Source organism: Lampetra planeri, chromosome 2, assembly GCF_965212315.1.
Source record: "Lampetra planeri chromosome 2, kcLamPlan1.2.h2, whole genome shotgun sequence".
Lineage (NCBI taxonomy): Eukaryota > Metazoa > Chordata > Hyperoartia > Petromyzontiformes > Petromyzontidae > Lampetra > Lampetra planeri.
The window spans coordinates 24,863,318-24,887,909 of NC_136108.1; the positions used below are offsets into that span (position 1 = coordinate 24,863,318).

Here is a 24,592-nt window from a genome sequence, read left to right on the forward strand (position 1 = left end):
AGCAACAGGAGGGTGGAGAGGTGTCGGCAGAGGGGCTGAGGCAGGCGCACGCCAAGCTGATGGAGCTGCTGCACGCCGCTGCCAGCATGCTGGACCACATCACTCAGCTGGGGGCTGCTGGACCGCCACGGGGCGACGAAAGCCGACAACCACAGCGCCTTCCCGCCATTTCGGTGGAACACCAGTTTGAAAATCCCGCCATCACCGCAGCTGCAGTTGAGGGCGTGGCCGGCCTGAGCATCGCGTCCAACGGCGGGCATACAGTACCTGCCGCGTCATCGCCAACGGACGGGACGTCACCACGGGTGCGACCGGCGATGCCATCGGTCGTGCGCGCCGAAGCAGAGCCGGGTGAGGGGGATGAGGAAGGGCGACCTTCTGCGGCAGCCGCTGCGCTACATCAGCGACTGCCTCCACTCAAAGAATTTGTGGGCGAGGAAGGCGACTGGGGCGGCTTCCAGCGGCGCTTCCTCGCTCACCAGGAGATGGCGAAGTGGACGGACGCCGAGGCTCTCCGCGCGCTGCCAGCACTCCTCGACAGCGACGCCCTCGCCACTTTAACATCGGCACCGAAGGAGAGGCGCTCTACGCTGCAGACGGCGATGCAGGTGCTGGCTGCAGTTTACGGTCCGCCGTCAGACTGTCGCCAACTCTTCTACGATCGCCAGCGGGGGGCAAAGGAGTCGCCTCTGGCGTACCGCACAAGCCTCCTGGCACTGGCAAAGGCGGCCTTTCCACGGATGGACAACGAAGGTGTCGACGCCATGGTTACAGAGAAGATACTCCTGCTGGCGGACGACTTGGAGATCGTCATCGTCGCACAGGACGACGCGGAGATGTGCTCCCTCCAAGCAGCACGACTCCTCCACGCAAACCTGCTCGCGCAACGACGCAAGGCCAGCAAGGCGGCGAGCGGGCGTACCGTGGCCGCAGCCACCCTCCCGGCGGAGGAGATCTGCGCCATCGACCATCAACAGCGGCAGGGAGCGGGAGTACGGGCGGACCGGGGCGGCTCGAGCCATCCCGATCATCCGTCGTCGTCACCAGCGCTCCCACGCTGCTACAACTGCCGCATCCGGGGCCATGTCGCCTCGGGGTGCCGCTCTCCTCGGCAGCACGGGACGACACCTCGACGGGACGCCGGCTCTCTTCCCAAGCTCCATCATCATAACCCGGCGAGTCGCGGCACCTCACATGTTTGGCCCACGCACACACCCACCACACACTCATACACCGCACCGATTGGGGGGCCAATATCGCGCACCATCGCAACAACACGCACCGCTCTGGGTACTCAGATTGAACCCAGCCAGTGGTCCGTGTTGGCCCATCGTGTTGTAGCCGCGTCGTCGGGGTCGTCGGCCGTTGTGGGGCACATCGACGGGGTCGAGGTGCGCATCCTGGTCGATACGGGAGCATCGGCGACCATTATTTCGGAGTTAATTTACAATATTCTCCCTGCCCAGAGCCGTCCTTTGATGCCTGTTAACGTGCCATTCTTTGCTGCTAACGGGGGCTCACTTGGCATCATCGGACAGATTCGAGCCCTAATTTGTATCGGGGATATTAAATTGTCTGGGCCGATTTTTGTTTCCTCCTCGCTGGCGGTTCCGTGCCTGCTGGGGACGGACTTCCTGGCCAAAATGCCGATTAGGATATTAATCGACCAGGGATGCATTGAGCTCCCGTCGGGCCGACGCATGGCGTTTCTGCCATCCCCCGGTACGAGTCGGACGGCGTTCGCAACGGTGCCGGCGTTTGTAGATAGAACGGTGCGCGTTCCTCCGGGGGCACAAATGTTGGTTCCTTTGAAACTTCGGCGGCCCTTCGCTAAGGGCATTGGGGCCCAAGGGGTTCTGCTGGGGCCATCTAGGGCCAGGGTTAGTGGACCTCATTTACTTCCGGCCCATACCATAGTAAGAGGGGACGGAGACCCCTTCATCGCGGTCCTCAATGTGGGCTCGCAGACGGTGGTGGTCCCGCAGGGGACCGTGCTTGCTCACGCGACGCCGGTGCCCTGTGAGGAACCCGTCGCGAATCACGTGAGTGCTGTCCCTGCGCCGCGACCACATTCGGACAGCGATGAAGGGTGGCTCGAGGCGCTTTGTGCGGGATCGACGGACCTGTCAAACTCAGAGCGTCAACAGCTTAAAACGCTACTGCGGGAATTTTCCGACGTTTTCAGTCGGGACAAATACGATTTGGGTTGCACTCATCTGCTGCGTCACCATATTGATACGGGTGACAGCGCGCCAATACGCCAGAATCCGTTTCGGTTAAGTCCCGCCGAAAAGGACCATGTCAAATCGGCTATTGATGACATGTTAGCCGCCGACATCATTTCTCCTTCCACCAGCCCTTGGGGAGCGCGATCGTCCTGGTTAAAAAGCAGGATGGCTCGTTGCGGTTTTGCGTTGATTTTCGGCGCCTTAACAAAATTTCGGTTGCCGACGCATACCCGCTCCCACGGATGGACGAATCGCTGGACGCCTTGGCGGGAGCGCGATTCTTCTCCACATTGGATTTACTTTCGGGATTCTGGCAGCTTCCTCTGGACGATGATTCAAAGCCTAAAACTGCTTTCCGTACACCGCACGGCCTGTTCCAATTCAACCGGTTGCCGATGGGACTCCACTCAGCGCCGGCAACTTTCCAGCGTTTGATGGAATTGGTTTTGGCTGGATTGCAATGGGATTCGTGCCTGATTTATTTGGATGACGTTATCGTCTTTAGTAAAACTTTTGACGAACATCTCCAGAGGTTGCGGGCGGTTTTCCTAAAGATGCGGGCTGCTAATTTGAAATTCAAACCCCAAAAATGTCATCTGTTACGCGATTCGGTGCGTTATTTGGGACACATTGTGGGGCGCTCAGGTATTGCTACCGATCCCACCAAAACGCAGTGCGTCAGCTCCTGGCCGACTCCCACCTCGGTGGGAGAGGTCAGGAGTTTTATTGGCTTCGCGTCGTATTACCGACGTTTCGTCGCAGATTTTGCGACGATTGCGAAACCCCTACACTCTTTAACATCAAAAGGGGTTCAGTTCCACTGGGGTCAGGAGGAGGAGGCTGCTTTCTGCTCCCTTCGGGACGCCCTGGTAAAAGCTCCTCCCTTGAGTTACCCCGATTTTTCTAAGCCTTTTTTGCTCGACACCGATGCGAGCAACACAGGTATTGGGGGCGTGCTTTCCCAGGTGGTCGACGGCGTGGAACGGGTGGTTGCGTACGGCAGTCGGGTGTTGTCTCCGGCGGAGCAAAGATATTGTGTCACCCGTCGGGAACTGTTGGCAATTGTCTATTTCATCCAACAGTATCGCCCATATCTGTACGGTCGGCATTTCACCGTCCGCACAGATCATGCGGCACTGCAGTACGCCCTGCGAGTTCAACAGCCATCGGGACAATTGTCCCGATGGTTGGAGATCCTCCAGGATTTTGATTTTGAAACCACCTACCATAAGGGCGTTCACCACACAAATGCTGACGCTCTGTTGCGCATGCCAACCACCTCCGAATGTGCATGCCTCCTGGGGTCGGGACGTTGCAGGCCAGCAGGGGACATACCGGTTCCGGTCCTGGCGGCCGCCGGCCACGACGAAACATTGGTTCCAAATTCAATCGCACAACAGGGAAAAGATTCCCTGTTGGGGATGCCCGTCAATGAATGGGGGCGCCTCCAGATGGAGGATACCTCTCTCCTCGGGTTGCGTCGTCGCGTCGGCTGTGCTGGGCAGGGCAGGGGTGATGCCGACGCATGGGAATTGGTGCATGGTCTGCTGATGCACTGGGACGGAAAATCCCATCGACATCGGCTGGTGGGCCCTTCCGGGTTGCGGGGCAAGGCGGTGTGGGCCGCACATGAGCGCCTCCTACACCTGGGGACCCCAAAGACCCTCGCCTTACTCCAACTCGATTATTTTTGGCCAGGCATGACGAAGGATGTCGGGGATTTACTGGGGTCATGCCCTCGGTGCGCGCAACAAAAACCGCCAGCACGTGTGTCTAACCCACCCTTGCAGTCAATCAAAGTGTCCAGAGTTAACGAACTCGTCGCGCTGGATATTTTGGGCCCATTCCCCGCCACACCCAGGGGCAATAGATATTTGTTAACTGGTGTGGAGTATTTTACACGCTGGCCTATGGCCTGGCCCCTTGCCAACCAGTCGGCAGCAGCCATCGTGGAGGCCTTTGTTCAGGGTTATGTCCTGGACAAAGGTGCTCCGGAGCGGCTGCTGACCGACCAGGGCAAAAATTTTTCCGGTAAATTGCTCAAAGAAGTCTGTGAGCTCCTGGGCACGAAGAAAATTCGTACCTTCCCGTATCACCCGCAGACTGACGGGATGGTCGAGCGTCTGCATCGGACCATCGCGTCAATGTTGTCACAGCAGGTGTCGGACTCACAGACCGATTGGGACTTGCAAATTCAAGGGGTATTGGCGGCGTACCGGATGGCCCCCCACGCAGCTACGGGATTTTCACCCTTCTACCTCATGTACGGCCGCGAACCTGACCCGCCTGTTCGTGCCCAGCTGCAGATCCCCGCGCCTCAGGGAAAAACTAAATTGGCTGACCATGTAAAATTTAATTTGGCCAAATTGACAGAGGCACGGGATGCTGCCATGCAAAACTCTGACCTCCGTCAGAAAGCGAATGAGCGGCTCAGACTGGGTCGGGCGCACATGCTGCAGTGGAAGCCGGGGGACAAGGCATGGCTGCACTGTCCCCAGGTGCCACTCGCAACCTCCTCTAAGCTGGTGCGGCCATGGCGGGGCCCTGTGGAGGTGGTCGACGTTTTGCGACCGCAGTGCGTGCGCATCAAATGGGGGAAGCGGCGGTGGTTCGTCCACCCCTCTAGATTAAAACCCTTCGTTGCGGTATACATCCCCACTTCACACACACGTGGCCAAACATGTGGGGGGTCGACCGACTCACTGGGACCGTCTCCGTCGCGCTCACCTAATGCCTTGCCGGCTGTGCCACCTCCAGGTGTATCAGGAATGACGGGCTCACGCCCGATCACCCCTCCTGGGGATGCCAAGGGTCACGCGGCGTCGGATGAGGACTCACTCCGAGACGGACAGTTGCCACCTGACGGTCCACCACCCGGGGTTACCCCGTGTGAGGGGCCCGCTGCACGGACACGCGCTAAAATGCGCAGACTGTTGTGAGGCCGGAAGATGTGTACATAGGTTGTGTTCATTGCGTGTTGTGTGTGTGGTGGGTTCCCTGCAAATTGTGTATAGACTGTTTTACGGAATTCGTATTTAATCGGGGGGGTGCGTCGGGTTGTTTTCTCTTCTTGCTGTTGCGTTCTTGTTGTGTTGTTCTTGTTATTGTTGAAAAATAGTGAGGCACACGCGCGGTCAGGGGGTAAATGCGCTTTTATTGTCGTTTTTTTTGTATGTTGGCAGCCGGGACGGCCGTAAGCTATGCGGGGGGGGGGGGGGGGGGGTGATGTAGGGGTGTTAGAGAGAGAGCCGTTATGCATGGCAGCTTATGGGAAACAAACACAGTGGACGGGGCTACGTGAGTGCACGGGGGGGGGTGCTCTCAACGACGTCCGCACCAGGCAGCCCGGGGCCCCACCCCTCAGCGGGGGTTGAGTATAAAGGGGGATGTGTCAGAGGGCTCGGGGCAGAATGTTAAAGCTAAACCAGTGAAGACCGAAGATCGTCTAGCTAGAGCCCTGGACTCCCCTGGGACGCCGCCCTTGTCAGGGCCGCGCAGGACCGAGCCAGCGGCGTGGTCCCGAGAACCAGAGCTAGTGCTCTGGGACTCCGGGTACCGTAGCCCGACTTACCAGTGTTGGGCCAGACAGCCTCCCCTAGCCCGTTAGTGGAGGACTAGGAGGTAGGTCAGAGATAGCTAGCAGTGTATTCCCAGCTAGCCGGGTGAGGGGGCCGATACCCCCTCCAGTGTTGTATGTCCGCGGTTGTGACAACTGTTGCGGAATAAATACGTGTGCCTCAACCCCGGCGTCCAAGAGTCATCAACGGTATTACACTAGCTAAAGGGTTGAATTTCACAGTCACCCCTAAACACATCCCAGTGAATGATATCATTGCCCAGGCAGCCATAGCCCTCAAAGGTTTGGGACACATCCCGGCAGACGTTGCAAGATCTTTAATCGCTGCTATTCTCAAAATCGCTAAGAAACCCGTTAGCAACATCAGCAAGGACGAGCGTTTTGAACTCGCTCAATTGAAAAAGAGAGATGACATTGTCATCCTCTCAGCCGACAAGGGCAATGCCACTGTCATCATGGATAAACCACTTACAACAACAAAATTCAGGACCTTCTTAATTATGGCAGCTATACCAAAATCAATAGAGATCCTACCAACCGCCTGACCACGAAAACCAACAATATCATCACTAATTCGACTTCTCTAATCGAACCGACCAAGCAGCTCTCTCTAAAACCTTCGGCTACTAGACCACCCATCTTGTATGGCCTTCCAAAAATCCATAAAGAAGGTACCCCGCTCTGTCCTATCGTCTCCACCATTAACTCACCCACCTACAAAGTGGCCCGATTTCTTTTCACGGGCAAGACCACCTCAGCTGTATTTAACTCAGCTCACTTGGTTTCTATAATCAAGGACATCTCAATGTCTCCAGATAATTTGCTTGTCAGTGTCGATGTAGTCTCCCTGTTCACCAAGATACCTGTACCTGACACCATTGCAATCATTGAAGACTTGGTCCAACAGGGACTGAATCCTGATGTACCAACTTTGGTGAGGCACTGCCTTACCAACACTTACTTCACCTGTAATGGTACATTCTACAGGCAAAATGAGGGTACCCCAATGGGTTCTCTTTTATCGCCAGTGATAGCGAATGTTTTCATGGATAAATTTTAGACATGCCATCCAGATATTCACTCTACGTCCTTCCTTGTGGAAGAGATACGTAGATGACACGTTCGTCATCTGGCCACATGGCCTGTCAGCACTGAACCAATTTTTCAACCACATCAATTCCATACACCCATCTATCAAATTCACCATGGAAGTGGAAAATGATGGCAAGCTACCATTCCTGGATGTTTTGATTGAGAAGAGACCTGATGACTCGTTGGGACACTCTGTCTACAGGAAAGCCACCCACACAGACTCCTATCTAAAGCCTGATTCCCACCACCATCCAGCCCAGAAGAATTCCCTCATCAAAACACTATACCATAGTGCCCATTGCATCTCCGACCAGCACCACCTATCCAGTGAACTGGAGCACGTACCCCAAGCCCTCAAGATGAATGGATATTCGGACTGCACAATTCGCAAATTTGTATCCCCAACCATGGGTAGAAAACCATCTGAGGACCCAATCAAAACTATCACCTTGCCATACATAGCAAGGGTTACCAAAATATTTCAAAAATCTTGAACAAACACAAGATCCAGGTTCTATTCAACACAGTACACAAAATCCGTGACCTAATCCCATCTGTAAATAGAGGGGTAGATGTGATGACATCACTTCTGTGCTCTTCTTGCGTGAAGTTGGGGGGATTCATGAATGCGTTATTTTTGCAGTCACACCATCACCTTGCACAGAAATCCGCTCTCATGAAGATACTCATACATCAGGCTAAGAAAGTGTCAGATGATGATAGTCTGAGAAGTGAAATTAAACATCTTAAAGAAGCGCTGCAATTGAACTGTTACAAGTATGCACAAATCAACACGGCATTGAATGCCAAAACCAGATCAAATAACACGAGCGTTGAAAATGACCAAGCAATTAAAACGATTAAAATGCCGTACACATTGCGGGAGTAACTGATAAACTAGCCAGATGTTCCGAAAAACAAAACATCCGAATCAGATTTGGCATAGTACATAAAATACAGAATTTAATATCTGGTACAACAGATGTATTACCGAAGCTATCAACAGAAGGTGTGTACAGGATTAACTGCACGTGTGGTAACTGTTATGTTGGGCAAACAGGCTGAATGGTCATCACGAGACTAAAATAACACCAAATAAATTGTTCACACTTAAATTCTAACTTAGCAATCTTTGAAATACGTAATCAACCAGGCTATGCGTTAATTGTGTGTTGACCGACCCTCTGTGTTGTATTACATTACATTTCGATATTTTACTAGGTTATTTAATTTTAGTGTGTCCTCCTGATTTTCAGGCTTGCTTGCCGTGCCATCGCATTCGCAGCACCACGTCTGTTGACCACTCATTGATATGCTAATTTTTTCTCTAACCCTCCTCCCTCTCTCTGCCTCCGCCCCCCCGCCTCTGTCTATTTAAGGCCACCACACAGAGACGATCACCCCTCTCTGTTACCTGTGTTGCTCTCGCTATGTATCTTGGTGATATCTGTCTGCTAATATGTCTGTCTATAGTTTTCTGGTTAGATTTTATGTCGCTATTTCATTATACCTGATGATGATTGCTTGTGTTGCAATCGAAACGTCGTATTCTATTATTTAATTTAATTTATTATTTTATCTTTAGACGTGACTTAACCGAAAGAAACAAATAATAAATATTAAATACTCCAAAATGCAACTGTCGGCAGTGGCAGAACACACGTGCCAATAAGGACACTCAATTTATTTCGATAATGTTGAAGTTCTGTGCAAAACTAGTTACTCCTGGCCAAGACTAATGAGATCATCTATCTAAATTGAGAGAAACAAAAAATATTTAGCCGAGTCATCAAATAATACAATGTTTAAATGCATGCCTATACAGGTCACCATACTTCAATAGGGATTACTGTTGGTATGGCTATTTTAGTATACATAATCGACAGGTGGTACTAGAACAATGGGCTTGCATAATGTGCATGCATAATGTACGTTGAGTACCATATAATTAACCCAAAGGGCAATGAATAATCATAGTCATTCATATGCATTCATTAATCCCCCCCTTCCCACATCTACCCCTTTATTTAAGGAACGAAACAGGTGGATTTCTCCACAAATTCTGGCTGTCACCTGATGAAGCTAGTTGTAATTACTGGCAAAACATCGTACTCGGATTGTAAATGTTGTGGCTTTGCTCTCCAACACACCGGTGTGCTGTACTAGTGACAAATTGGCATGTTCTGTTTACGTGACAAACCTTACTAATTGGCTGTTTTGGGTGGGGGCGGGTTTATCGAGACATTTATATATTTACGCGATCTAACCAAAAAAAATCTTCATTAGTGCCAACCTTATTACAGACCAATTCTGACCTTATTGGTTTGGTCATATTATTATCATCGTTCATCCTAAAAAGTCCCATGACAAGGGAGAAACACAAACAAATAAACAAAAATTTATGTTTTGCCCGTATTTAAACGGCTTTACGCCACGTGGACTGGAAACGAGGCCTCGTCCAATCAGCTACGTCCATTCGTGAGCATTGGGGGGCATTGTTTACATTCGGTGTCTGCCGTGCTTTGAAGCGGAAACCTTTCCACGCCTAACGACCAAATCACTTAACGACCGCTTTCGTGGAACCAATTACCGTCGTCAAGAGGCGTTCTACAGACATACGACCGTCGCAAGAGAAGCGTTGGCGGGGGGACCCCCATGCCCTTACCCTGGAAGGAGAGTCGGAAGCCTTGCTTGTTCTGCGAGTAGTCGCTCTGGAAGTGCACCGTCGTGTCGTGCGTTGTGCTCAGCGCCGGCGCCGGGGGCCGCGCGCCGCTGAAGCGCCCGATGGCCTCTTGCGCCTCTGGGGGCCCGCTCAGGATCTCCACGAAGTCGTGCAGCGGCTCCGTCGAGAAGTTCACAAACGCGAAGTAAGCACCTGCGAAATGCGAGGCAAACTAATCGATGTGTGCACGCGCGGTTTGTTTACGCTCGGTGTTTTGTGATTTCTTATTTGTGCCAATTCTTATGGCAGGAAGCAGGGCCCCTCCCGTCTCACACACTCCAATTACCCCGGATAATCGAGGTTCTGGCCGTGTTTATGTTTGAGAAGGCCTTTTTGAATGTTTAATTTATATGCGTGGCCATGATCCTGCACAGTGGAGACTGTGCTACGCGGACAAGGCGGGTTTACAGATCCTCCAAGGCACCCGCATGTCACGTGTAACGCCGCTCACCGCCAACAGAGGGAACTTAAATAATGAATGATTAAGAGGTGGACCAATCAAGCGAGCATCCTTGATTCACAAAAGGGTTTCTACCATGGTACCCACGTACGCGCTTTTTAATTATCTTTTGGAATAAAAAAACAACCATGCGTTTGCATGAATCAAAAAGAGAGACATTGCATCACCTACGTAATAAGCCAGGGGTAATTTTTGAATGTGGATGCTGCTGCGGTGTAAGGGTCAGCGCAATGAGAAGGTCGCTGCTTCGATCTCTCAGCACGGCAGTTTGAACAATGGGCGCGTCTGCCAACCAGCGGTTTATTTGAGCACAACCACAGTTACGGGTCATGTGCGGTGGGGTAGAGTGTGGGTTACTGCCACCTCTTCCATAGACGTCTGACCAATGTTCAAGAGTTGGCCACCAAACCCTCTATGGGGGTTCCCGGAGGCCCTTCCGTCAATGTTGGTGTGAGAAATTGCGGGGCTGCACCTTGACCTTCTAATGTCAATAATGACGTACTATGTACGTTGGAACTTCTTTCGCACCATACGTGGCCGACCACGCTAATTGGAGGTGCGGGGGAAGTACAACAAACCAAACACAAAAACCAGTTCTAAAGTAAATCAGTTTGTTAATCGAGATGATTTAAAAGTGCAGATCTCCAGTGGCTTCTTGATATCGGAAGAGCGTTCCAGACGGCCGCAGAAGCACATCCGAAAGCGCACGATGCGGTGACCGTCTTTGTTCGATGGCTAGCAGCCAAAAGCCGCTGCTGCTGCGAGGATGACCGGAGTTTTGCGCAATGGTTTATGCTCCTTGACGAGAGCGTAATTAACAACGTGAATGTACCAATCGCGATCTCACCATATCCCATGGGCAGGAGAACCTTCCAGGTGCAGTCCAGGTTGCTGGGGTAGTTTCCCGGAAATCCCGGACTTAGAATAACTCCGGTCAGCTCGGTGAGCACTCCGCCACACTGAGCTGCGTGAGTCATGCCAGGCAACACACGCCACACACACGCCAGCCACATACACGCCGCACACATGCAAGACACACGCCACACACACACCGCACACACGCCAGACACACACCACACAAATATGCCAGACACACACCACACATACACACCGCACACACACCACACACACGCCGCACACACGCCACCGCATTAGTCGTCCACTCAAACACTGTCGACCGCTTGCAGACAAACTCACCGGCGCACACAATTTGAATCGTTTATTCCTGCGACGCACCACCAGAAAAGCCTTGAAACTCCCAACAGCAGCAGACATTTCCTTCCACTCGCTTTCCTCCCGACTAGTCGTTCTGTTATCTCGTCCTAAGGATCACGGCATTTAGTGGGTTGTCATTCATTTGAGGTAATAGCTTTGGAACACGCCATTCATATAATGTGAAATTCCTCTTCAAAAATGCTCCCGTTCTCTCTTCCACCAAACACCACGCAGTGCCCAGTGTGATGTATTTTTGGCTTTCCGCTCAGATCCTGCGCGACCCGTCTGGGAATAAGCTACATTTCCACAATGTCCGGGAAGGAATGGAATAAGCGCCATCATAACTCATTGCCATTTCTTTTGTGGCCTAATCACAGGTTCCAAGAAATCCTCTCCCGGGCACACGCACACGGTGTCCAGAAATGTCATCAGTCACAGCACAGGAGGTGGAATTGCATAAAGGTTGTCCTCAAATGATCTGGCCGGAGAAAAATGGAGCTCTCCACTAGCTCGCTGTATTACAGTCAACAGGCCCTTCATCGCACACATTTATCACGCAATGTTACGTTTCATTTGTCGCTCCCCCCACCTCCTCTGTGATGTTGATGCTGTTAATGCTATTTTTTTTTCATTGCTCATGTAACGTGGACAATTTCCGCTGACACACAATGCAAGGGGTAGGTAAATTACAGGTCTCATCAGCTAAACCCTCTCATTTTGTGATTGCCATCAGCGGATTCATAAAAGGGTGTGCATTGCTTTTTTTAAATATCTAATCACGTTTGACTGATTATGGTGTAAGTGTGCATTCATTCTGTTGGATCAAGTGCGTATGTGTGCGTGTCTGTGTGCCTATAGGGGAGCGCTGGTGTAGGGGTTAGCGCGCTGCGCTACGAATCCGGCGATCCGAAGTCGATTCCCGGTCACAGCCAATAGCAGTGACGATTATCTGAACTGGTCTTGGGCCTCCCCTAGGCTGACTCAGCCTCAAATAAGTACCTTGAGCGGCGTGTAAACACCGCCACTAGGGAGACAAAGGCGGCCCGGTGTGGTGTTTGCCACCAACCCCCTCGTGTGCCATGTTGGCCTTCATAGGTGCTCGCTAACAGCATTTGCTCCCAATAGCCTGTTAAAGGCTATACACGGGGGATCGTTGTCTTTGTTTTGTGTGCATGCGCAGCAATTGCAGTTGTTTGTTGGTTAAAGCAATGAGGAGTAGATGGGCTCTCAGCTGATGGGACACAGGCTCCCTGCAGGATCTGGAAACAAGTGGAGCTGCACTAAGGGAGTTCTCCTTGGCTTCCTGCAACGGCCTCCGCGCGCTCCGTTGGCGTCCGCGGTCCGTCGTGCGCTTCACGCAACGCTGAGTTCCGTTCGCGGGTACGTTGCACGAGCGCCGGCGAATAGTCTGTGGTAACTGGCCATTGTTGAGCCCGTGTTCGAAGTGGCCAGCGAAACACACCGTTGGTTCGCTCTACTAAAGGGAACCCCACTTGCTAGTGAGTGACACAACGACAAAGATCCCCCGTGTAGCCTTAACAAACTTTTGGGGCCAAGTGAGCGAGCAGCATCTATGAAGGCCGGCACGGCACACGCGAGGGTGGGTGGCCAGCACCACGCCCGGCCAACTTTGTCTCCCCAGTGGCGATGATTTAACGCACCGCACCAGGTACTCAATTGAGGGTCGACCTAGTGGAGGCCCAGGACCGGTTCAGATAATCGTCACTGGTGTTTGCTGTGAGCGGGAATCGAAGTGAGTAGCAAAGACAAAGATCCCCATTATAGCCTTTAACAGACTGTTGAGGCAAGTGCTGTTCGCAAGCACCTATGAAGGCCGGCACAGCAGACGAGGGGGTGGGTGGCCAACAAACACGCCCGGCCGCCTTTGTCTCCCCAGTCGCGATGTTTACACACTACACCAGGTACTCATTTGAGGCTGAGTCGACCTGGGGGAGAAGGCCCAGGACTGGTTCAGATAATCGTCACTGGTGTTTTCCGTGAGCGGGAATAGGAGTGGCACAAAATCCACGACGTCACTGTCATTGGTACAGCTCGGTGCGAGGTTAAACATGATGCCAGGCCTCAGCAGTGTACCACAGAATTCAATATTCCACAAAATAGTGCGAATTACAATATTAAATGTTTAAATAAACAATAAATAGGATACACTAAACGCATATGACAGAATTTAATTTACACTTGAACAGCAGACCCACGCCGCAATATGTTTTATGTTTTAAATTAATAAATGTATATGTATGCAAATGATAATAACGGAGATGATACGGATTGGTAATGAATGGTATTTTAATACTTTGAAACTCACCGATGCAGAGAGGAGGTGGAAAATTCCAGCGTCGCACAGGACCGGGCATACACGTGGCATGCGTGGGTCCCTGGGAGGAGAGGGACGGGGATTAGACACAGCAGTGCACTACGCCGGCAGCAAACATAGACAATACACTATGCTAAGAAGTTATAATACTTATTGACACAGGGGTAGAGCAGTGGTGCAGCGGTTGGCACGTATGTATGTACGTTCGCAAAGCTACTTTTGCCCATAGCTTTGCGCGCGCATTTATAATGGGGTATTTGTAGCGTAATAAAAAAAATATCACAAACAACGTGAACGATATATTAGCAAATGTGTGAAAACAAAAATACGTAAATTAGCAGAGTATAGCATTATCATCGGATGTATGTACGTTGAACTTCTTTCGCACAATACGTAGCCAACTGTGCTAATCGGAGGTACGGGGGCTGCATTCTGCAACTCGTCACCTGACCTCGACTCCCTGGGTCGTGGCTCACGTGAGGTTGCGAGCGATATTTAGAGCGCAGCGCGAGTGAACAGCGCCGGGGGCACCTTACAAAGAGCACGCCCAGGGCAGCGTGGCAGTCGACAATCGTCAGATCGAGGGTCTCACGTTTTAGTGCAAAAAATACTGCCGAGCCTGCGAACCGGGTGCCTGCATGCGAGTTTGTGTTGGTCGCACAGAATCGGCACGTGTGAAAACCTAGGATGCTCCATTAACCCTTTCCCGTTCCGAGATGTCTGCAAGTTGCAGGTCAGGTGGTGTCCCGCTCACCACTGAATCTTGGAATGCGCAAGCGGTGAGCGTTAATTTTATTTCGAGAGGTGTGACGCCGCTGTTTTTAAAAGACATTGTACTCACCGCAGAGAACTGTAGCGACATGACCTGATAGTTCTACGATAGCTGGCACCAAACTGCGCCACATGCCCTCACGCATAGCCTTGCGGGGGGGAGTTTTGGTACCGATGAAGTTAATTTTATTTCAGTTTTTCTTCCGGTTCCGTTCAAATGATGCACACGTACAGTGTCGTACACGTACTTCATCGGAAATGGGAACGGTGTGGCAAGCATCGGACACAGAGAGAGCTATTAGTGTCGCGGTTGCTGTGGCGGAGTTGGATCAGTGGCCGAGCGTAGTTGGCATGGGGCCCCGCCCATGGCATTCCTCGCACTGCAGGGCCCCATGCCCAGTTATCCTACTGGACATCTCTGAAAAATTGCTTTGTAGCTCATCGGATTTCTCCAGTATTTAGTAAATATTCAGATTTTGCGTCCCCCCCCCTCCTCGTGCTCACCCCTTGCCTGGGCACCTCTGGTCTGCACACCGACCACCCACTCTAAAACTAAACTAGTTAAGCTCTTTTTTATTTGACCAGGTAAGGCCCACTGAGCAATGTAGCTCTTTTTCAGAAGGGACCTGGCTCTCACAAACGATAGCTCAATGAAGTGGCTTATCCTGTGGAAATTTATAACAGCCAAATACTCTAAACGCATGTTGATTGTAAATGTGGAGGGAAAAACCGGAGGACCTGGAGAAAAATCCATGCAACCACAGGGAGAGAGACACGCAAACTCCAAATATACAGCAGCAGGCGTCAGGAGTCAGGATCAAACACACGACCTCCTGTATACCAGGCGAGGGAGTTAACATCTCACTAAGTTGATCGCTACACCACTGAGCTGCGCACACGGTTCACATGCGAGCTATCCCCCCGGCCGTGTGTTGCTGGATGGTGTGTGGGCGTCCTTCTTCGTGAAATAAGTAGAGCGAGCGGGGCTGTGTGTGTGGGTGAGCGCTATTGCGGTGTCAGCGGTGTTTATCGCGAGTGGAAACACTCGCCGGGGGGAGTGAGCTTTCTAATTGCGTGGAGTCTTTGTGTTGTTTCGCTGTCGTCCTTCATGTCCTTGCAATATTCCCCTTCCACTGCTTGTGACTTGAGTCTTGTTTGTGTATTAAGGATTGTTTTTTACAAGAGGCCGGTATAAAGTATGAACTGTCATAAGGGAGGTGGAGGGGGGGGAAGGGTTCAGAAATTCCGCGGAACTCGGTGCTCCTGGGTTCAGGGAAGGGGACGAGATTGGGCTCACTGCCCCACTCACGTAAGGGACTGCGCGAGCGTAGGGGTTTTATATAGGGGAGGGAAGAGGAGCAAAAGTAAAGGGGAAAATGTGGTGGTGGTGAAAGTTTGTGGTTTTACATTTGTGCTGAAACAATGTTCAGAGTGGCACAGACCTGCAGCGTGTAGCCCTGCTCACACTGGAACATCACGACGTCGTTCACCAGGTAACGGTCGCCAACTTTGAGCCCGTTTGTTGGGAGCTCTGGCTCAGGACACGATGCAAGGCCTACGGCTGACGAGAAAACACGAAAGCCCCGTGTGCATTGCATTCAACAACGATGTCAGGTGCCAGAAAATACTGCACTCGCTTAAAGCAGCACCCCTTTTTACAACTATAATTCATATTCTGGCAGTGTACTCCACTAGCATTGGCTGACTCACTTAACTCACGCCTGAGTTATTTAAAACAAAACTGAAACGTGTCCTCGTTTGTTTAAAGTGATTTTAGGAGTCAAAGGAATTCCCCTCAATGTGCTTCGAATGATTCGTATAACATCACCGCAGTCGCGTGAATCATCGCGCGCATCCACCGGAGTGGACACAGAGCACGGGAGAGTTAAATGAAAGCAGCGAGCCTGTGCGGACCTTTAACGACAATGTCCCGTTGAATGTTCCCACCGCCCCACGTGAGTGTTTGTGTCAAGAGACATCTATATCTTCATGCGATGAGAAACTAAATCTTGTTTTTAATATGACCGTGCATGCACAAGGAGAGCAGGAATGGAATCCGTAATCATGCCTCATAAACAAACAATACGAATGATCTCTGACTACAAACACACATTTAAATTCAAGGCTACTTACTGCAATTAGGGTGTCATTATAAATCCTGGAACTGCTCAGGTAAACTCTGCACAATTATTATTTTTTCGCCAGCATAAAGCATGACAAGCAATTAAATTAAATCAACAGACAATTTGTCCAGTCGGTGTATGAATTTACAAAGCCGTAAATAACAGTTCTATAATAGGTGTACTGCAGGTAAACAACGTGTCATTACGGTGAATATAAATGGCACGCTGTCCTTAAACAGCGTGCCCGTGGTATGATGGGTAAAGGCGCAGCCCTGCAATTGCTCGCTCACGGCACCGCTGGCGCAAGGGCCGCCTTCAGCATTGGAGACAGCTGCAGAGGGCCCCTCTAGTGGAAGGGGTTTAAAGATTTGACCAAACTTTTTATATTTTTTATATTTTGCCAGCTGCGTAGCTATTTTTCAGAAGCGACCTGGCTGTCGCAAATGATAGCTCGACGAAGTGGCGACTTAGCATCGTGTGGAGATTTATAGCAGCCAAATCCTCTTAAAAGCGTGGGGGGGGGGGGGGTGAAAACCGGTGGACCCGGAGAAACATCCAATCGACCATGGGGTGAGCATTCAAACTCCAAACATACAGAAGCCGTCAGGGTCGGGATCGAACCCACAACCTCTTGCATACTAGGCAAGGGAGTTAACATCTTGCCAAATACAGGCATCGTCAGGGTCCGGGATCGGAACCCACGACCTCCTGCATACCAGGCGAGGGAGTTAACATCTCGCCAAATACAGGCATCGTCAGGGTCCGGGATCGGAACCCACAACCTCCTTCATACCAGGTGAGGGAGTTAACATCTCCTAGCCACAGTGGCGCCCGACTCCACTCTTCCACGCCGGCCAGACGTCTTGGAAGAGGTGCAAGTGCCCAAGGCTTTGCCCTCCCCCCCCACCCACAGGCGAGCTGCCCCATCGACTCACGGTGGTGAACGCATTTCAAACTGATGGGTGGACAGAAGCGGCATGGAGTGGTTTAAAAAACTAAACCAAAACTCGCCCCATTTGTTTAAAACCGCCACGCAGGCCGGGAAGGTGGAACGGGCGACCTCCGGATTGTCAAGCCAAGGGTGCTGACCCGTTCCCGCCACGGCAGCGTCGCACACATGAAATGAATGACGTTTGCCATCGTATGCACTTGAACACGTAAAATGCAAACCTGTGTATTCAATGTGAAATCCAGCTGCGGACACACTTATGTCCGAGTGGAAGTGAAGATAGAGGCTATTTGATGTACTGTTCAGTACAGCTGGGATCGACGTGCCTGAAACACATGCATAATCAATATCACACTGGGATGGACGTACCTGAAATACATTCATACTCAATATCACACCTTGATGTCACCGTTTCACTTACTACGGTACGTGAATATAAGCAGAACACAAAGATCTCCCGTATAGCCTTAACAGACTGTTGGGGCAAGTGCTGTTAGCGAGCACCTATGAAGGCCGGCACGGCACACGAGAGGGGTGGGTGGCCAGCACCACGCCCGGCCGCTGCCTTTGTCTTCCCAGTGGCGATGTTTAAACACCGCACCAGGTACTCATTTGAGGATGAGTCGACCTAGGGGAGGTCCAGGACCAGTTCACTGGTGTTGGCCGTCAGCGGGAATTGAACCCGGGTCAGAGCGCAGCGCGCTAACCGCTACACTTACCACTCCCCACCGCACACACACACACACGTGTGTGTACACAGGAACTATTCACAATGTTACCTGGAAGTGTTTGTGAGGGCTAAAGCGTCCGACAGGGGGCTGCAGATTGAACAGGGTTCACACGGAGACTCGAGGCACTGAATATAACCACTCTAAATCAAGATCCGCTGATCTTGTCTGCAAATTAATCACGAGATGTCTTGCCCCTGCAGATTAACTTGAATCGAGGATTATGGAATTTCATTCCACCAGGGGCTATGCTTTGGATGGTATTGAGTAAGTATTGCTGAGAGTGATATAAAACACTTAATTACTGCAGATATATTATGGAAATAATTTTAGCACGCTAATCCAACAATATAATTTCAGGGAAATCCTCAACTTGTTTTGTAAACGATGTATATCAGCATGTCTGATCGCAGAAGCTCTGTAATGAACAATGTAACTCATTAGCCACCCGTGATTTAAGTACAGCGTGTGATGGTCTCTAAGCATCAACTTAATCTACACACATTTTTAAAAATCACGAGGTCTGGATCCACGTATATTTAAGAAAATGCTACGCATAATATTTGACGTTCAGGCTCATTAGGTCACATATCACTGGCGGAGCCAGTGGGGGGGGGGGGGGCGGGGGGTGGCACGTGGCCCCCCCTAATGATCCGATCGAAATCCCTAATTTCGATCGGTTCATTGGGGTTTATTCGTAATAAATCGGCATTTTGCGACCCCCACTGCCACTGTGTAGCATATTATTACGTGCCAGGGACTCTATGAGATGATAGGACAACAGTCCGAGTCCATAATTGGCAATAAGTAACGGCAAAGCAGTTACAAGTGACTCACAGAATTGTGCGCAGTTGCGTATACAGCGCACGACTTCCCTGAAGGCAAACATCTTCAGCGAGCATGATGCCGATCACACAACGCGGTTCGAATTCAACCCTCGATCGATGGCTGCGCCATCGCTGCACACGCGTCGAATAAAAAGCAAGGGACAAGTCCTTACTTACAACTGTCATTTTTCAATGCTGGAGGGAGGGGCTGCCCCCCCTACCTGAAAATCCTGGCTCCGCCATTGTCTCATATTGATTACTGTAAATTTTTGTTAATGGTCTTAACCTAACTTCGTTCCGTCTGGACTTCTATTCCTCATGAACTTTGCAGCAAATATGTCACCGCGTTCTCCGTACAATTTATTACTTCAGCTATTTAAAATCTACTGGCTCTCAATTCCACCCCATATTCACCTCGGACATGTATTGATCACCAATAGGTAAGGCTTCGGTGACAAATTCCACCACGTAATTTATATCGTGCCACCACAAAAGCGCACATTAACAGCTGCCAAGGGACGGCGTGTGCGCGTGTGTGTGTATATTTTATGAAGTGGGAGATTATTATTTCTTTGTTTGTCTCTGGAATACCTCGCCGCGTGCAAAACGGCCCAAGGCTCGTTTATTTGGTGCAGCTTTAGAAGGGCGATAATTTACGAATCGTTAAATCTGCCATTTTACGTTAAAGTGTACCACTTTTATCGATTACATGACCCCGTAGCATATAATGCGTTTGATGGCAGTTCGTTTCTCTCAATTGTTTTGGTTTATATTCTTGGTTCTCTGGTTGTTTTGGTTTAGTGCTTAATTCGATATTTATTTTAAGGACGTCTCATCTCAAGCTTTCACGTTTTGAGATGGAACACCAAATTGCCCTGCGAAGAAAATCAATCGTAGAATATCGGCACCGGCGGCGTGGCAAGGCCATTGTGGTTTCACTCTGTGCGCCGGCAGTGTATCACTAACAGCCTGAAAGGGCTCGCAGAAAAAGCACAATTATACGAACGCCGAAGCTACTATCTACACAAGAGCTATTAACATTAATGGCACTCACTGTCACTGTAGAGGTCAAATTTTAATTATGTGTGTGTCTGAACGGCATCAAACTTGTTCGCAAGGCAGCATTACAAGTTGCTAAGTGATTATTTTAAAGAAAAAGTAAAACAAAATAGTCCAATTGTGGACTAATGATGTTTTATAGCAAACTTTTAATCACATTCAAAAGTGCTCATTCTTGTATCTAGAACAAATGCCTTTGTAAACACAAATGAGGCTTCTCGTAGCAAATTTGCAAAGGTCACTCAACAGAGTTGGTGCCCTTGGCAGAGGCATTGCCATCAAAGCAATTATCAACGCTGAGATGACATTTATATTTTTTATGATCAATTAGCAACCCCGCAAAGAATTTCAATTATATGGCAATTACTAGGTTATAATTTATGGCAGCGTTATCAGGTTGCGCGTCTCAGTGAGTTATTACAACCATCCGAGGTTCAGGAAACATTCCTCGGACGGAGAGAGCCAAACTAATGTGCAGTGCAATAATCACCATGAGCGTTGGTGGATCACCGCACAAATGTTGCAAGAATCCCCTTCACGTGGTCATCCAGGTACCCGTGCGTACCCTGACTTGCCAGGGAAAGGCGGTACAGCAAAGGGGAGACTAATACAATGTCCCTTCTGTATGGGATTGAGCGTTGCCCCCTCGCACGTGCGAGTGTTCCAGTTTCCCCCCACATGTACGAACACCAATTAATTGGCTGAAAACATCTTAATGTATATATTTATAGGACTGTAGGGCTTGGACAATTGCTGGTGCAGGCTCATCGTCTGGTTGCCTTCCAGCTTGTCTGCTTCCTAAGCCATTGTTGAGGTGCAATTTTCATTATATAATGCGATCTAAAAAAAAAAACATTATTATCATTCTTCTTCTCATAAGAGTGAATATGCTGCATTTGGATTACGGGCACTCAACGAACACACAAGGGAAATCCCTTGTAGTTATAGTTAGGTTTAATGTGATTAACGCCAGCATTGTGCGACTAAAAATAACCGCACGACTGCATTCAGCACCGCGAGACTGCGAGCAGCTGAAACTGCAAACCAAATCTAGCACTAAGTTCCTCATCGTCGAGATGAGTGTTACAAAGCATTTATTGTCGCACTTAAAATCGGTTAACACGACTTCGTGCTCAAATGAGCATCGAGGCGGTGCTCTTCTCCCGTATGCAGCCCTGAGCCAGTAGCGTTAATTCCACACTCCTATGGTGGGGTCCGGTATATCCGTAGGGCAACTGTCCCCACAGGGATCGTGGAGAGGTTGTCCGCGCAAAGCCGCTGGGGCACGAAGGTGCAGCAGTAAGCGTGGCGGGCTAGGCCGCAATGTTCCCATTTTGAACTTCTTTCGCACCGTAGTAGCTAACTGTGCTAATCGGAGGTGTGGGGGAAGGAGAACAAACTAAACACAAAAAGCAGTTCTGAAGAAATTAGTTTGTCAATCTAGATGATGATTTAAAAGTGCATCGCTCCAGTGGCTTCCTAATATCGGAAGGAAAAGCGTTCCAGACGGCGCAGAAGCGCATCCGAATGCATCTGTATGCAGTTGTCTCATCGTCCACCGGCTGTGTGAAATAACGTGCCCGCGATTTCCACTCTTTTGAGTGGGTAGTCTAGAACGAGGCTGTGTGTGTCATGCAACCGGCATGGCGACGTGACGTGACCCGCATGGCAACACGGGTGGACTGATCCGACGGTCGAAATCGTGCCTTTTGCCGTCATGAAATCACTGTTCATGCGCTTTTACCCTCAGCTGGAACACGTGTTCGTCCTACAGACTGCAGTTCCCGAGACCGAATGGCAGATGTCTCAGTTGGGCGTGGAGGGTGTGTACATCACACTGTGTAAGCCTCGCGTTGTCGCGTTTTGCCTCGTTACCAGAACCTAGCAAATGAGATATTACCGCTGCACATTTGCCGCTAATTGAGAAACATTGATTTTGGCAGCGAGGCAGGAAAACGTAACTCACCGGAGAAGCTTCCCAACCTGGGAGAATTGGCATCCCCTCCATCGTATATCTCCAGAGCATCCCAGTTCTGCTCGGTAGCAAAGCTGAAGACATGCATCTGCAAGAAATGAACGGATTTACGCTGAACTCAAGCAGTACACATACACCAGAGATCGCTGTACAATGGGCCGTTTTAGCAAAGTCAAACAACGTGTCGCTACTAAAACGAGCATTGGGTTGCTGCTCATCTCCCATTTACAGCCCTAAGCCAGTGGTGGAAATTCCACATTCTTATGCGGGGGGGGGGGGGCAAATATCAAGAGGACAACCACTTTTATGTCACGTAAGTAAATATAGAAGGACATATATCCGTATACTTCATTTAAGAACGTCCAGCATGGTGAAATATGGTTAAACAAGCCCCACGACTTACACAGCTCGGCGAGGCCTTCATCCAGCAGTGGAAAGACAATGGACTGTAAGTTATGATATTCGTCTTGTTAATGTTTGGAGATGTTACCGAACTGCGTGTATCAAGCACAATCTCATTCAATTACAAGTTAAGATTTAGCAGGAATCCGTGAATGATTGCACAAGCAAAACAGAAACCAAGCCTAATCAATTACATTTTTTACTGAGTAAGGAATCAATTTCACTCGTGTTCAACATTTGGTATTGCTTATCAGATGGAAAGCTTTTTGCCAGTGGCGGGAAAAATCGGAAAATAGAAAAGCACTGCACATATGCATTAAATACGGCATATGTGATGCATATGTATGAATAAAAGATGAGTGACGGCTTACTTGTAATTCACGAGCGTGATATGAATTGTGTCCCGAGGACAATTATGCGCTAGAAAGTAAGGATTGAGAAGGCGTCTAAACGTGACCACATCTCAAGACACCGAACGAGAGTCGGTGGCTACATGCATCACAATTCAGTAAATAAGGGAACATGTCAGAGAGAGGAGAGGCTCGGGTCCAACACAGCCTGTCCAGAAGACAACAAATACTCTGCACATTCATTAACAACACTGCCATGAACAGAAAAATAAATAAACAACACGAGGCGACGTGTTGGGAAATTGTCCTTGTTAGATTTGTTTTCCTTTTCGGGGCAGTGGCATTGATGAATGTGCTGAGGTTTTTTGTTTGTGCGATTTGTACTTTGCGGGTCACTGCCATTGCAGTACCGCCAAATTAGTTTGCACAGGAGACACTGCAAGGTGGGAGGACTTTGACCACTAGCAGAGGAGGAACGGTGCAGTCTCGAGCCTGGGCAAGACAACATTGGGGGTGCAATTGGAACTGCCGCCCCACTGGGAAGAGGGAGATCCGGACAGCGTGGGCAACGCGGGAGAGAGGGCGGAACTCCGCAGGGCGTCCGAGGCCAGCGCCGCCGTGCGAGCGTCTATCTGTCAGCCTCACTCTCAGCTTGGTGTTTGGACACGTTCATGTAAAGTGTGAAGCTTCCTTCCAGTCAAGGGCCGGTAACCAAAGTAGTAAGAAGAGCCATTATTATAATATTATTTTAATAGCCATTTTTTTTCGAATTCGCTAACGAAGTCAATATTTTTCAAGAGCCGCAATGCCATGTGAAAACGAGACGGTGTGGTCCTTAATAAATAACTGCCACGAACGGGTCCTTTAAGAGCCGCATGCGGCTCCGGAGCCGCGGGTTGCCGACCCCTTGTCCCAGTGCTACCCTGGAAGCACTGGGGGCGATGGGGGCATTTAGAGTTCCCCTTGCTGCTGGCACGGGATGCACCCCCTCAGGATTTCTGTGCCCCAGAAATCCAAACAGGTGAATTCTGGGTAGGGTCCGATGGTGACGCCAGGGCCTCGGGAAGTGTGGTCACTGATCGGAATCGCCGCGATTTGGCGCAATGTTCGATTCTCCGGGAGACGTTGGCTGCCACTGTATAAATAACGAGACGATGTGTGGACATCGTTTGCCTGCGAGTGGTCTCTTTTGTCTTGTGCCGTGTCTGCACTATTTTATAACAATGCTGCGTTTTTCTCAGTGCAATGTCATTGTTGATTGATGGCGCATCTGTATTTTATATTTATATTTTTTAAATTGGAGATTTGAATTCAGTGTTCCTTGGGGAAACGGTGTGTTTTACATGGTACAGTTTTTATTTGGGTTAGATCGCGTGAATATGAATGTGTCGTTAAACCTGCCACCACCCGACACAGCCAATTAGTAGTAAGGTTTGTCACGTAAACATAACGTGCCAAAACGTTACGAGTACAGCAGCACGCCGGTATGTTGGAATGCAAATCCACAACATTTACAATCTGAGTACGACGTTTGGTTGTGGCTGGTTTAACGACACATTTATATTTACACGATCTAACCTAAAAAAACCTTTATTATGGATGATCCATAATAGTTATTTGTTGGGTGATATTGGTCGTGAAAGCCTACGTGTGTTCTACCACGGGCACTTGCTATGACTAATCGTGCACTTTTTGTGCCTAATCGTTAAAACTTTTAAAAAGAAGAGTTTTATAGTTGAAATTACGATTTCTTACCTTTTAATTTATTTATTCATTTGT

The 24,592-nt window shown here is 49.9% G+C and overlaps 1 protein-coding gene across 1 annotated transcript in view; it reads right to left on the reverse strand.

Moving 5' to 3' along the window:
- Positions 1 to 24,592, reverse strand: part of LOC144724246 (CUB and sushi domain-containing protein 3-like) — a 256,770-nt gene that overhangs the window by 97,850 nt on the left and 134,328 nt on the right. Inside the window, exons 25-30 of the mRNA XM_078603219.1 lie at positions 22,053 to 22,149; positions 17,694 to 17,798; positions 15,843 to 15,961; positions 13,621 to 13,690; positions 10,927 to 11,043; positions 9,563 to 9,772 (exon numbers count right to left, since the gene is read on the reverse strand). Of these exons, the coding sequence (XP_078459345.1) occupies positions 9,563 to 9,772; positions 10,927 to 11,043; positions 13,621 to 13,690; positions 15,843 to 15,961; positions 17,694 to 17,798; positions 22,053 to 22,149 (718 nt within the window). The remainder of the gene's footprint in view (positions 1 to 9,562; positions 9,773 to 10,926; positions 11,044 to 13,620; positions 13,691 to 15,842; positions 15,962 to 17,693; positions 17,799 to 22,052; positions 22,150 to 24,592) is intronic.